The sequence below is a fragment of the Orcinus orca genome, chromosome 9 (assembly GCF_937001465.1).
Source record: "Orcinus orca chromosome 9, mOrcOrc1.1, whole genome shotgun sequence".
Classification (NCBI taxonomy): Eukaryota; Metazoa; Chordata; class Mammalia; order Artiodactyla; family Delphinidae; genus Orcinus; species Orcinus orca.
In genome coordinates, this window is record NC_064567.1 from 61,510,521 (window position 1) to 61,525,702 (window position 15,182).

At 35.9% G+C, this 15,182-nt stretch overlaps 1 protein-coding gene across 3 annotated transcripts in view; it reads left to right on the plus strand.

The window, feature by feature from the left end:
- GLCCI1 (glucocorticoid induced 1) overlaps window positions 1-14,818 on the plus strand; it is a 119,923-nt gene extending 105,105 nt beyond the window's left edge. For 2 of the 3 annotated variants that reach the window (XM_004265552.3, XM_033420606.2), the window contains exons 7-8: window positions 10,626-10,746; window positions 11,904-14,818. In XM_004265552.3, coding sequence (XP_004265600.1) covers window positions 10,626-10,746; window positions 11,904-12,252 — 470 coding nt within the window. In that variant the 3' untranslated portion in view covers window positions 12,253-14,818. The remainder of the gene's footprint in view (window positions 1-10,625; window positions 10,747-11,903) is intronic. The other variant, XM_033420607.2, reaches the window with a different exon arrangement.
- Window positions 14,819-15,182: the final 364 nt, after the last annotated feature.

Sequence of the window (15,182 nt, forward strand, 5' to 3'; positions counted from 1 at the left end):
TTATTGAAGTTAAATGAGATATTGGAACAGAGTGCTTAGCACAACTCTTGGTATGTAGTAAACACTCAATAAATGGTGTTGGGTGTGACTAATAGTGATTTTTAAAAAATTTCCTTAGAAACTAAGAAGACTACAGAATCATTTAAGACTGTTTTCTACAAAACTACCTCAGTTTGGGAATTAAGACCTCATGACATAAGTTTCTTAATATATCTACACTATTATACAAGTATGTTCAGAAAACTAAAGGTACAAAGGAGAGGGAGTTGTCAGTTTTGCAATTTCTGAAACTTACATATTTAAATCATTCAAACTATAGAATAATCTCTGACTCATTACTTCAGAATGGACAGTCCAAATTTTTTTAAGATACTAATTCTAGCTTACAATTTGCATTTTTCCACAGTGAAGCTTAAATTGGTCTTTTGTTTCTTTACATTTATTTCCAGTAAAGAGAAAAAAAAAAGCAAGCTATAGATTTCTAATAGGTGTGCATCATTAACTCTGAAAACAGAATCGATACTGTAATTTTGTAGTCAACTAGAATTGATTTGGAGTACCTACCTATTCTGTAGTTGCTGTTGTAGACTAGCTAGTTTAGACATCTTTAGGTGCCTGGATTGGCATGCACAGGTGGGGGGAGGGAAAGACATTGTGAGTATATAGCTCTAATGAGAGATGTGCTAGTTAGCCGATTATTTTTCTAGTACTCATCTGTTATTCCTATCCTTTTCCTGACTTTATTATTTCTGCTTATTCCTAACATCTGTTTTTCTCCATGACACATATATAATTTGAGACCTATAAAAATAATTTTAGTTGATTAGCATAGTGGTCCTTTGGCTGTTTCAGTTGCAATGCCAGGACAAAAACACTCTCATTATTGAGAAAAGTCCAGCCTTTAAGAGACTGTCTTCAGGTTTTAGTTTTTTGGGTTTGGTGGTTTTCTGACAGATTTTTCCAGTGACCTAAAGACTGAAGGCAGCCTGGTAACGTGTAAAGTTGCTAGGCTTACTAACCTAATAACAGCCACAGTTCCTACATTATGATCTGTGTGGAGAATTCAGGGATCCAGAATAAGAGCTCTTATTATCTTGACATATTCAGAATATATCCTAAGAGTTAGCCTAAATTCTTCTACATTATCATGCCCAAAATGCAAGGGAGAAAAACAGTCATTTATATAATGTAAATGGCAGTGTCAAATATTAGTTGTTTTAGCAGCTCTGCCAGCTTTCCTTAATAAGGTAGCAAGCCACAAAATCTTGACTTCAGTCTGCCACTTATAGTTGATCTTTGGCACAATTCACTTAGGCAGGTTGTTATAAAATTCTGCAGTTTTGCAAGATATTGTGGAAATGTTGATTATTCTAATCATGACGTCAACTGAACCATTCTAGTCAGGTCAACTACCAAGAGTTGTATTCCAAGAGTCCATAAATTGATTACTTGGAACTTAAACTATGTGTTCCCACAGGAAAAATGTATATCATGTAGATGGAGTTTCCAGGGCAGAATGCATATAAGCCTATTTAACTCATACTATGATTTAACTTATAAATATTAATATTTCTAAACTTTGGGTATTAGGACTGAGCAGCCCATAGTTGCAGAAAAGAAAAAAAAGTATTATCTTTTCAGGGTCTAGGGCTGACCCCAGGCAGACTTTTAAAAGAGACTCTTTTTGATATCTTATTCCTTTCTGTATACATTTTAAACCCGATTTGTGTTCATCTTTAGGGCTCTATTTCTTAACATTGTTTGACCTTTGCCCTTACCATACTTTAACTCTCCACCTTCTAGATATCCTAATCAGCCAAGATTGTGTGGTACTTTTCTTTTTGTGGTTTATATTGTGAAAATAGATACGTTGGATATACTTCTTTTAGCTACCACACCTTGCAAATTGCTGCTTTTGAGCCTGAATCTGTTTCTCAATCAAAAGATTCTCCCCACATAATTCTAGGATGCTTATTATCCTAGAAGAACCTCTTGCTGGTAAAATTACAAAGAGTGTAGAAATCTTATTCCAACAAAGGAGTTATTCCATAGGTTAAAAAGTGAACTTTTCTAGAATTACATCCCTAAGGTCATCTTCCCTGTTTTGCTTTTTCAAGAGTACATCTAAAATTACATATACTCCCATTATCTGATGCGTATAAGAAGCATCCAGTAAATGCCTTTTCCCCCTCTTTTGGAAAATGTCTACAATTTTACTAATAGCAGTTGCTGTGTTAGCTCTCTATGGATGAGTTACTATTCTTAATTCAAAATTATTAGTAAGTATACAACTCAGTTCTAGCAGTTACAACTCAGAGTCTAAAACAAAAGCAAACCAAAATTTATTAATATGTCCGCATATATAATTTCACTTAATCTTCTATTATCTATTTACTAGACTATAAGCTCCATAAAGAGCAGGTAACTTTATTTTGCTCATTACTTTATCCTCAGCAACTAGAGTGGCGCCTAGCATTAGCATGGAGTAGTGCTTAGTCGAGATTTTTTGAGTATTCCTTCTTCATGGTATGTCCATTTTTTTAAGAATATATTTTTATAGCTTTGTTGAAAACATTAGCGTCTTTTTCCTTAAGTGGTTAACTTATATATGTTAGGCTTTTGAATGTTCAGGAAGAGTATGATAATCCTCCCCGCTACCACCAACCAAAAAAAGATAATAAACAGTCACCACTCTAAGATTATGCTAACTTAGTGATCATAGGCCTTTGGTGAGAAAGAAGCCATAAAGTTCAAATTTCCTGTTGAAATTAGGGGAAGGGAAGTAACTTTGCTAAAATCCATCTCATCTTCTACTCTGATCATGACTGGGGAAAAAATAGGGTATGGGCTAGAGGAAAGGGGATCTGTTGAATTTTTTTCTCCCTGTTATCTTTTATGTTCCTCTGAGAAGAAATATGGACACTGAAGCCACTCCTTGTTGCACTGTGTCTCCTTGTGAGACTAACAGAAGGCAGACCCAATGAAGCTTTTGCCTAAACTCTAAGACTCTACTGAGGAGAAGCATGGAATGTTAGATTGGAACTTGATCGTCTAGTCTAATGAGGACGATAGAGTTGAGATGGATCAAAACAGTGAGGCAGATAGCATGATGGTAACAAACTCTGACTCTGGTGCAGCCAGGTTGAACTCTGCTCTGCCACTTACTAATTATGTGTCCTTGGGCAAGTTACTCAACCTCTCTGTATCTGTTTTCTCACCTGTAAATTAAGGAAAATGATGGCACCTGCCTCATAGGATTGTTATGACGATTAAATTTGCCCAGGTGACTTTACCTTTGTTATCCCCTGTAATATTATCACAATCCGATGAGGAGGGACATTGTCATTATTTTAAGAATGGGGAGCCTAAGGCTTAGAGAAATGAAGTTAACTTTCCTAAATCTTTTGAAGTCCAGATGCCAACAAAGATCTTCTGTAGGAACCTCACACTACTACTTGCTGCCTTCGCAGGAGGAATAGCCATTACACAGTCATTCAGCTATGAAAGAGCCTGGTGTGTGGAGAACAGTTAAAAAAAAAAAAAAAAAAAAATAGTGTGGCTAGAGCATAGGGGTAAATGGTAAGGAGTAGAAAGCAGTGAGAATGGAGAGGTAGGTAGAAAGGCCACTATTTCATAAGGGCCTTGTAGCCTTGCTGAAAGAAATGAAGAACCAAGCAAAGATCTTTTGTCAGCTAAAGCAGGGGTCCCCAACCCCCGGGCTGTGGACCCGTAGGGGTCTGCAGCCTGTTAGGAACCCGGTGGCACAGCCGGCAGTGAGCAGCAGGCGAGTGAACTGACAAAGCTTCATCTGCCGCTCCCCGTCACTCACATTGCCACCTGAGGCACCACACCCCTCACCACCCCACCCCCGTCTGTGGAAAAACTGTCTTCCATGAAACTGGCCCCTGGTGCCAAAAAGATTGGGGACTGCTGAGCTGAAGGACATGACCAGCTTTAAGGATAAAGCTACAGAAGTGGAGAGAGACAGCAAGAGGGGAAGATAAGATGCTATTTTAATAGCCTAGTCCCGTCTCCAAACTTGAGTTATTACATACTTTTTTCAGCAATTTTTAATTTGTACCCGTAATATAAATTTATATATTTCTAAGTTATGTAAGTACATAATTCAATCCATATATAAAATATTTGCTGGTAAAGCTTAGTTTCTTATTTTTAGAGATAAAAAGTAAATATGTATAAATGTTCTTTTTTCTTCCTGCATATCAGCAGATTGTTTAGTGCACCTTAATTGGGAGACCACAGGTGTAGGGCAAAGGAATTGGAGGAAATAGACTGAAGAAGAATCAGCAGCATTTGGTGGTTGATTAGATGTACAAGGTGAGGGATTAGAAAAATGAGGATAAAGGCAAAGTTCTAACAAAGTTCTGACTTGGGACATAAGAAAACGATTACCATTATTAATAAGGCAGTGAATGTCAGAGAAGGAACAGGCTTTAAGATGACCATTATATAAGTTTAAGATTATATTTGGTTATCTGCCGAAAAGATGTTATAATACCATTTCCCTTTAGCAAGAATTGGGGGGAAAAAAAAAGAGAGAAATACTGAGTTTTACCTGATACATAGCATTTTGTTTTGTCTTCTGTTTTGTACATAATTAAGTGCTCAGTAAATATATATAAGTGTACATTTAAAATTATATTGAAATTTTATTAGAAGTTTTCATCTTTTCCCCCGTAGGATACTTTAGGAGCACTTTAATATGAACAGTGTGTTTCAGTGTTTTGAAAACTGATGTCCCTAGAAATTTTTTCATTTAAAAACCTCAAGAATATAAAAAAACTAAGATCGCATCAGACTGATTTTGATTTTGCTGAGAACCTTAATTACATTACTTTTCAAGATATAAAATATTCTGGGTAATCTGAAATTTATTTTCAGTTTAGTTTTACCATTATGATTTATAAGAGACAAGATTTTAGTCTATAAATTGGTTTGCAGACTGTCTTCAACAGAGTGATTTGCTTTCATTTTTTAACTCACGTCGGATAGTCAGATTCAGGGTGATTTGTTCGCGTTCATGTAAGATTCCGAGTGAGTAGTTAGCATATCAACGATGCCAAGTCAGATTTGGAGACAATAATAAGCAATGTTGTTCTGCATATCAGGATTATGTTTGCAGAAGAAGCATTGTACTTATTGTGAGTACACAAAAACAAAGGCACAACTATGATTTGTTTGCTTATTTTGTAAATTAGTACCAATTCAGTGAATATGGAATAAATGATTAAAATATAAAACACCTTCCACATATGACAAATATTTAATTAATGGGCCTAACTTACATTTGGAATGTAATGGGCCTAACTTACATTTGGAATGTAAGTCCCATTAATTCAAAACAGTCTTATTTGAGACAAAGTTCAAAAATATAAGTAACAAGGATTATGTTACATTTTCTCTCCTTACCCTTTGCTGAATGCTGATGTAAGGGAGATCTTAGCTATAGCTGATGTGTTGTTTTATTAAAATTTTGTAACCTTCTCATAAAAGGTTGACTTTGAAATTGTAGAGAAACGTTAGAGACTATTTGTAAAAGTCAAATGTTCTCCTTACTCTTCCACAGTTTTTTTTTTTTTTTTTCACTGAAAATGCAGGTTTTCAATACAATCAGTAATGCCAACTGGTTCCAAAAGTTTGTTGTCAAGAAACACTATACAGTTGTTTCTCCTGATTTCATTAGACCATCAAATTACACTACAGCTGATAATTTCATTTCCTGATGCAAAAAAAGTAATTTTTTAAATTGAAGCATAGTTACTGTACACTATTATATAAGTTACAGGAGTACAATACAGTGATTCACAATTATTAAACGTTATACTCCATTTATAGTTATTATAAAATATTGACTATATTCCCCCTGTTGTACAGTATATCCTTGTAGCTTATTTTATATCTAATAGTACCTCTTATTTCCCTACCTCTGTATTGCCCCTACCCACTTCCCTCTCCACTGGTAACCACTAGTTTGTTCTCTATACCTGTGAATCTGCTTTTTTGTTATATTCAGTAGTTTGTTGTATTTTTTTTAATTCCACATGTAAGTGATATCCTACGGTATTTGTCTTTCTCTGTCTGACTTATTTCACTTAGCATAATGCCCTCCTAGTCCATCCATGTTGCTGCAAATAGCAAAATTTTGTTCTTTTTTATGGCTGAGTAGTATTCCATTGTGTATACATACCACATTTTCTGGAAAAGAAGTAATTTTAATACTAGAATAGCAATTCTGTTTAGATCCTATTTAGTTCATCATATTTATAATCTTATTCTAAATTGGCTAACTTTGTCACTAAGTTTAGTGTTGGTTGAACTCTATGCTCGTTTTCTCAGCCTGTTATTCTAGCTTTGAAAGATAGAATAATAATTACATTCTACTGGCTCTTGCTACACATGTAATAAATATTCTCTACGTAGAGGAATCTATAGAATCTGTATACTTTAGGCATTAGTTTTAAAATTTCGGAACGGTAGATCTCCATATGCTAAAGGATGCCATCATGAACTGGCAGAGTTCCTACTAGGCAGTCGTAAACCAGAGAATCTGGTACTCCAAATGTTACTCGGCTTCCCCGCCAGACACAAAATCTTACCTTTATATACCTTAATAAAGTTAGTGTGCAGACCTATTAAAAATGACATTTCTGTTACTCTCTTTTACCAAGAAAGTAGAATAGGCACTTAATTTCTGAATGGTTCACCTTTGTTAATTTGTGAATTAGGAATGATGTGTTCTTTCTACTATTGTAGCAGTATTTATTGAGAGCTTATTCTGTTTCAGGTACACATTTTTCACAGCCATCATATCAGTAGTTATTCCCATTTTATAGATCAAAACACAAGGGGATCACACTTTTCCTAGGCCGTGCAGTTAGGTCTAGACAGAAGTCAGATGGCTTGACTCCATACCAGTGTTTTAATGTTTTCATGATTGGTTATCAAATTTGGCTGTACTTCAAAAGCATTTGAGAGCTTTACCAAAAAAAAAAACAGCCAGCACATGCCTGGGAATGGGCCCCAGACTAATTAAATCAGAACCTCTTGAGGGGTGAGGTTTCAACATTGGCATTTAATAGTATTGTTAAAACATCTTTGATGAGTCTAATGTGAAACCAGGGTTAAGAACCACCACCCTGTAATTATATTGCTTATTTTAGAATTAATTTTACTTAATTTGATAAAGTAATCTGATAGTAGGAGATAAAGCACGTATAAAGACTTAGGGCTAGAAAAGAACCATGGCAGAGATTTTACATACCTTCCTACATAAATGAAGCAACTTAATATATGTTTTTTTTATACTAGAATTATTGGCCATACAACTTAATATACCAGAAGTAATGGAGGCCATTTATAAGGAGAAATTCAGAAAACTCTAAAACTATAAAAGTACACATAGTTTAATGAATCTTGTTTCTATATGGAGTTTCAGACTTCAGTAATATCTCTAACTTTTCCAAGCTTTAGTTCATTATGATGTGTTTTAAAATGTTTGTCAAACTCCTTATATTTTAATCGTAAATATGGTACACATGCATAATTATAATCTTTTATAATAAAATAGTCAAAAAAATGTTTCCATACTCTTAATTTTGAGATCTGGGTGATTCTGTTATAAATATAGATGAAACTATTATGAATGCAGACAGATATGTAAATAATTATATTCATCACATCTAATTTCATTGGTTATGAGGTTATAAGAACATAAAGTAACATTTAACTTAATCTCAATTACATGTCTAGTTATTATCCTATTGTGGGATAAGAGAATGAGAAAATGTATCATGCTTGTGAACAGGAGGGATTAAATTAAGATTACCATGAGACTTCATCCTGAATCTCCTGAGCAAGCATGCTTACCTCACATTTATAATGTTCTCTTAATGAAATGTGGTTATTAAACTCAACACAGAGTTCTAAATGCAGGAGTTAGACAACCAAGCTTGGAATGGGTAGAATAGTTTGCTCGTGGGAGTTGTTTTTAAAGCATGCCATTTGTAAAGCAAAAAAAAATATTTTGGTACACTGTTCCTTTTTTGTATGTTAGAACCTTTTGTAAAAATCACAGAATTTCAGAGTTAGGAATGGAAATTCCTTTAGTTATATAGAAACTTAGAGAGGCAGCTGTGTTGAAGGTTATACAACTATATACAGCTAGTGACAGAACTAAAACCCCAGAAAGTTGTCTCCATTCCCTGTTCCTCTTTGCACTCTATCAGATTGCATATTTACCTGAGGAGAAAACCCCAGATTTAAGAAATCTATTTACGGCTCCAAATTTCTTTCTTTCAAGCTTTGTCTTTCCAGACCACCAAACATTAAATGTAATATATATACATACACACACACACACACACACACACACACACACACACATATATGTATATATATATTCTCAACAAACAGTTTTTATTGAAAAGTCAAGGCAGTATAATAGCACTGAATACTATCTTTCTGGGATAGCAATATATTGTGTTTGTTTGTTTAAACATTTGTCACCCTCCTCCCTGCCCCCAATAAAAGAATGTTTAAGTGGGTAAAACTCTGTAAAAATATAAGCCTCGGAAATTAGAAAAATTTCAAGGAGAAAAACCATTTAATATTTAATTCATTGTAGATTGTTTATAGGAAGACAGTTAGTTTTGCTGATTATCCAACTCACATCTAGCTTTCAATTCTGGGAAGGTCCCTTGAAACCATCAGTAATGTTATGAGAGAAATCATGTGGTAGGTCTGATGATGTAATAAGAAATAGAACACAGGAGACTGTAAGAGTGGCCAAGATGACTTTTCTTACATGACAATAGGGTGGATTCTTAACTACTGACCTGGTCACACCCCTGCTGATGGCAGAAAAGGCTTGTTAAAGGCATCAAGCCCATGGCTTTAGGCCCATCCTGCGTGCAGCAGGGCTGTGTCCTCTCCATGGAGGCACTACACAACCATAGCTACTTTTTCATGTATCCTTGGCATGGCTGGTCGTTGCTTGGATAATAAAGCAAAGTCAACCTGTATTTTTGGTATTATACCGAGTTCAAGACCTCATTCCCACCAGTTTTTGATTGAAGACCAGTCGTTTTGGTTTAGCCTAGCTCAAATAGCAGCGAAGTCGGACTCTAGTCAGGTTAATGATGTTTTGCATCTACCGAAGAGAAAAAATAATATTCCTTCTCCTCCCTCCCATTTGTTTAAGCAATATAGGATAAATGTTGAGTCTAAGAAAATCCTCAAGTCTGAAAAAACCCAACGTAACTCTAAGACTTAATTCCTTCCCAGAGACTATGCATAATCTCTATGGACATGTGTAACAGTAGTGATGGAGAAACTATGAGGTTTTCTAGGTTTCCCAATAATGTGGCCTTGTTATTTTGCAGGCAATGATTTCCCAGCCAGAGATATAGCCATATTCAAATATAAGCACACATCTGCATGCCCAACACTTACACAGATGCTCTTTGAGTCATTCACCAAGTACACTCTAAGTGTGCCTCAAGGGTCTACTTTCTAAGCGTGTATTATACTTCATTAATGATGATTAAAAAAACCCTCCCTGTTACTCAGATTCTGAATGTTGGACCATGTACTGTATCCTAAACTGAAGCAACTTATCAAAATTGTGACACCTGAAATTTATGGTACTAATGCCATCTTTCAAAATACATACGAAAATACTACATCTCAATAGGTGATGTGCTTAGTATTTTAGCATGGGGGATTGGTTTGCATTAAGTCAGAATTTGTTTAAATAGGACTATTGTATTTATAAAGGTATGTTACTGACTTTACAACTTGGCATCTTAAAAAGATAATGACATATTTTGGTGGATATGAATTTCCAAAATCCTTTGCCAGGTAGGAAAGGGAGAAACTGCATATAGGTTTTATGGCTTTTCATGAATAGGCCATTTCTTTTTGGTCAAAAATACGAAGAAAACATGTTAGATAGAGATGCTTTTAGATTCCTCGTGCTTCCAGCAGCGAAAATACAAATAGTGCTCAAAAAATTCTTTTATATAGACATTTTAAAGGCAAAATTCTGAACATTACCTTTTTCATTGTGGGCCAAGGGGAAGTATATTGTGTTATAAGCCTGTTTTTTCCCTGCATACATGTTATTCACAGTGTTTAGTAAAACTAACGTTTCTGCTAAGAACTTTTGTAATGAAGATTATTCCACATATTAAAATTTTCAATTAAATTGGTTGAACAGTGAGAAAATATAGAGAATGCTGTATTTAATCTCTTAAAATTCTGCATGGCTATACATATTACCCCATTTATTTACCTTTTTGAAATATATAATGATGTATTTATTTTCAGGATTACAGCTCTACTTTACTCAAAATGCAGTTGTCTGGACCAAAATATCTGCTTTTTATGTTCTGTGGTATGGCAGATTACTATTGCATTGAAGCTTTTATTCGTAAGATATGTACTACACAAGGATGTTAGAAACAGCTTTGCAATAAAGGAAGCTCTGTGGTGGAAGCCAAGGGGCAGTAGTGGATAAACTGTGCAAAAGGCTGCTTGTTTGGAAATCAAATTTAATTTAAAAGAGCTTTCAATCACTAGTTAATATAACTGCTTTAAATTTACAGACAGTGGGAGTAGCTCACCGTTACCCAAGTATGCTTCATCTCCCAAACCAAACAACAGCTACATGTTCAAACGGGAGCCCCCAGAGGGATGTGAGCGAGTGAAGGTCTTTGAGGAAATGGCGTAAGTAATGTCTTTTCTGTCAGCTGGGATCTGCAAAGCTGTAAAGCTTTTTACTGAGACCAGTTGATTACAGATTAATCAACTACTCCATCCAGCTGATAATGTGTTCCAAAAGCAAATCATGAAAAGAGAGTTGAATAGGCAAAAGAGATCTTATTGAAGGAGAATTAGAGTCTGTGTGCTGGAAATATGCTAATACAAAGAAACTTGGAAATTCATCCTTACTACCTAAAAGATTTATTTTTAATCATTAAGAATTTTCCTTTCAAAAGTTCTATTAATTTAGATGGCTAAAAAGAAAAAGACATTTAGCAGCAAAGTGAATATCCATGTGTGGCTAGCCTTAACGATAGTGATACCACAAGCCAGAGGGAACTCACTAACTCGTCTCCTTCCCTGTAGACACATCTAGCATGTGTATTCATTGAATTTAGACTTTCTGTTCACAGATTTTTTTTTTCTTTTTGAAAGTTCGGTACGTATAAAATAGAAATTAAAGGGAAAAGAGGTTCATGCTGTAAATACCTGGCAGAATAACTCAAAAAAAGAGCGTGTGGCTCTTGGACTCACTCATCCCTTTGTCCCAGTGCAGGTGCCCTAGTGGAGGCTGCTGTACTCTTGTAACGTAGAAGGGGACAGAGACGGGTCCTGCAGGAGTTGATGGCTTAGTTCCCGGGGAAGGGGAGGAGAGGAAGGGCTTGTGGACGCTGTTCTGTTGGGCTGACTCATCAAGAAACTATTGAAACTACTTTTCCTGATCTGTGTTAGTAGAAGTATGTATAGAGATACAGAAAAAGGAGGAAATGCTTAAAACCAAATATATGATTGGGTAATCCCTCTCCCAATGTACTTAACAGAAAAGGTCATTTTAACATCGCATAATCCATGTTTCTAAATGAATGAAAGCAAACTAATCTCTGAAAAATTCTGTGTGCCCAGAGTCCTTTTGAAAATCCTTCTGTTTTAAATGTCACCTCAGTGCTGTGTACATCAGTAGTATGCCAGCTGACTTGTGCTATGGAAGATGTTTACCCCTCTGTGTACACTTAATTCATTCCCTGCCATCCACATTTTAGCTGTTTTAGAGAACTCCAATTAATTGAGAAAGTGCCTAACTTTTTAGTGATTGTAAACCTAATTTTGTTTTATGGTTTTAGGTCTCGCCAGCCTATCGCAGCCCCTCTCTTTTCATGTCCTGACAAAAACAAGGTTAATTTCATCCCAACCGGATCAGCTTTCTGTCCTGTAAAACTTCTAGGCCCTCTCCTACCTGCCTCTGACCTGATGCTCAAGAACTCTCCTAACTCTGGCCAGAGCTCAGCTCTGGCCACCCTGACCGTGGAGCAGCTTTCCTCCCGGGTTTCCTTTACGTCTCTTTCTGATGACACCAGCGTGACGGGCTCCACAGAGGCCTCTGTCCAACAGCCATCCCAGCAGCCGCAGCAGCTCCTGCAGGAACTGCAGGGTGAGGAGCACATCTCCGCTCAGAACTACGTGATCATCTAAAGCAGAGGGGGAGCTGGCCTCTACCCTGTGTTCCCTGGATTAGGAACTAGATCTCAGACATCTATCTGCATGGAGTGACAAACTTCCTGACACCACCACCAACAGAATACTTATCAGCATCATAAAGTATCTCTTAACACTGATCTTGGCAGGGACGGAACTCCTATTCAGTAGTTTTTGTGGAAAGCAGTAATGCTTGCAAAAATGTGTGTATCATTCAGCATTTTAAGTGGAGACTATGCATTTCATAGTATGTTTGACAGATTAGTACTGTGTCCTGTGTTTTGTTCCAAACTCTTCAGTATAAATAAGCTCTATATCAGAAAGTTGCCTGTCTAAATAGAAAATGTCTTGCTGTGTTTTGTCCTATGGAAAAATACTGTACTTCAGAATTATGTTTACAATTGATCCAGGTGTTTGTTTCTAACTTCTGTAATACATACAATGCAAAAAAATAAATAAATAAATGGCCACAACAGTTGCACAGTGCCCACCCTATGGCCTAGCTTCAGGTACTTCAGTTGAAGTCTAAACTCAGGTAACTTGGAATGTATGTCATATTGGGATATTAACTATTTCACAGCTAAAAAGCTAAAGAGGGAACATCACTCTTTTGCCTTTTCTTATTTTATGCATTTCCCTTTCCTCATTACATTCCACGTTCTTAGAATAAGAAGTGCATTCAACCCTAGGAGAACAGAAATCCTGGACATGGGTGAACATGAGGAGAACCAGCAAATCTGTGGTGTCTGACATCACTTTTGTCATGTGGTTACACGTAAAACAACTGTTGCATTCACTGTTTCAACATGTGTAAATGTGGCTTTTTTTTTTTTTTTACAAGTTCAGGTGTTGCTCGGTTAATGACTGATACAATGTTGCAAATAAAATGTCCAGTACTAGGCTGTACAAAAACATTCCACCTTGTGTGTGTGGAATTTAAAGACAAGAATGTCTAGGTCTAATTTCAGGACCAGTGCAGTTTCACAGGAGGATGGCTGAGGTTTTTTGTTTATATTGGCCATCAGGGTCATGAAATGCTACTGTTCTATCAAAAGGCATATTAATGTTTAGTTTCTCTTTTGGAAATTGTTTAATTTGCAGGTTAAGAAATGACACACTTTTGGTTATTGTTTTCCTCAAGCAGTTCAGGTGCATGAGTTGCATTCACACAGAGAGAGCATATGTGAGTCTCAGAATTCAACATAAGTAAGCAGGTTATGTGGTGACTTACAAATGCAGTAGTTTGAAGCTGTCTCTACTCAAGCCTCTCATAATAATACCATTAACAGTTCTGTTCACATTTTGGATGCACGAAGTAGAGCATAAACCCAAGTAAAGAGCCCTGAACTTGCAGACTCAACCTAACTTCTCTAAGTGTGAAGAGAGCCCTAGATATTCCTGATTGGTCAGTGGAAGAGCCCAACTTCAGACATTGTTTTCTGCAGCACAAAGAGAGTATTCAAAAGCAAAGGGAAGTTTCTTTATTTTTATTCCATTGCTTTCAGTTCAATAAAACTGTTTCATCTGCACCTGAAGTGTATGGCACAGTTTTCTTAAGAATTAGGGGAACAAGGTGCTTACAGTTACAGGAACGTTTCAGTTCCTTTCAGTCATTCCTGGGTTTTTCTTTGTTTTATTTTCTAAGGAGGTTGAAGAAGGAAGAGTTGATAAAGAAGAAAGCAACACCATTGATTTTCTTTTTTTTAAAACAAATGATATATATATGTGTGTATATGTTTGTGTGTGTATGTGTTCTGTGTATTATTTTGTCATGATCCCAATTATCTTCTTTCCACCAAAGTTTGCAGTAATATTCTCTCCTGAAGGTGCATTCTGGCTCCTTTAAATTAGTCAGTGTTATATTGTAGGAGACTGTCATGGGAAAGGACTCAGTTTACTTTCGCCATTTTCACAGGGGAACGTTTTAAAACAATCTATTCAGCAGAAGAAACCTTTAACCCTAATAATCTCAGGCCTTGATGAAAATACTATATTTTGTAGATTATGGTTAAAGGGAGAAAATATTAGTTCTGTAAGATAAATATGAGCTCCATTAACTTCTGATATCTGGTTTAGCATTACATAATGTGTTGATCTTATGCTCTGCTTTTGTCCAAATAAGATGCAATAGTATCAATATTAGTTTCTGAACGATGGACTGAATATGCTTTTTTTGGTAATGAAATCTGATGTACGATATTTATAGTGACATGTGCTTTTATTTTCTCATGAGAAAACTAAATATTAATTGTGTTGTACATTTGTTCTTAGCATATATTAAAGTTTTGAACCAAATGTGTTAAAGCTTATGCTTTGCCATGTAAATTTCCCAGAAGTTGTTGAGCTCAAATGTATCCTACATCCAGCTGTAGAAATTTGTCAGAAATTGTTTAAATTTTGTATATAGTTGTACTGTTTAATTCTAGCCACTGCGCTGAACAGTATTCGAGTTACCATACAATATGGCTTTACACAAGGAAATGTGTGGCTTTTGTTTTGTATTTTTTCAGTATAGAAGTTCCTGTGTCTTCTTATTTAAATAAAGTTATTAGTAAAACTGGAATAGTTCGCGTATGTTTTTGGAAAGACTGAGGTTTTTAGCATCTTACCTGACAGGGATGAATTCAGCTCAGGGAAGTGGCAGTATTCAGTACTCACTCAGTTCCTGACCTGCATCTCTGGGTTGTAGGTAGTCTGACTGGATCAGATTTCCACAGCCTGGTTTCCTCTTGACATTTAATGTACACACTTTCCATCACAAGGTAAGAAGCTAGATGTCTGAAGTTCCAAGTCTTTGTACTGCTCCCAGCTATGAGCACCTTAAAAAGAGAAAACATTGTCCCCATGTTGTTATTTTATGACTAGGAATTATTTATGAAAATAAGTTGTTGAAGTTCAGTGAAATCACCACAAGGGAAGTTGCAGCA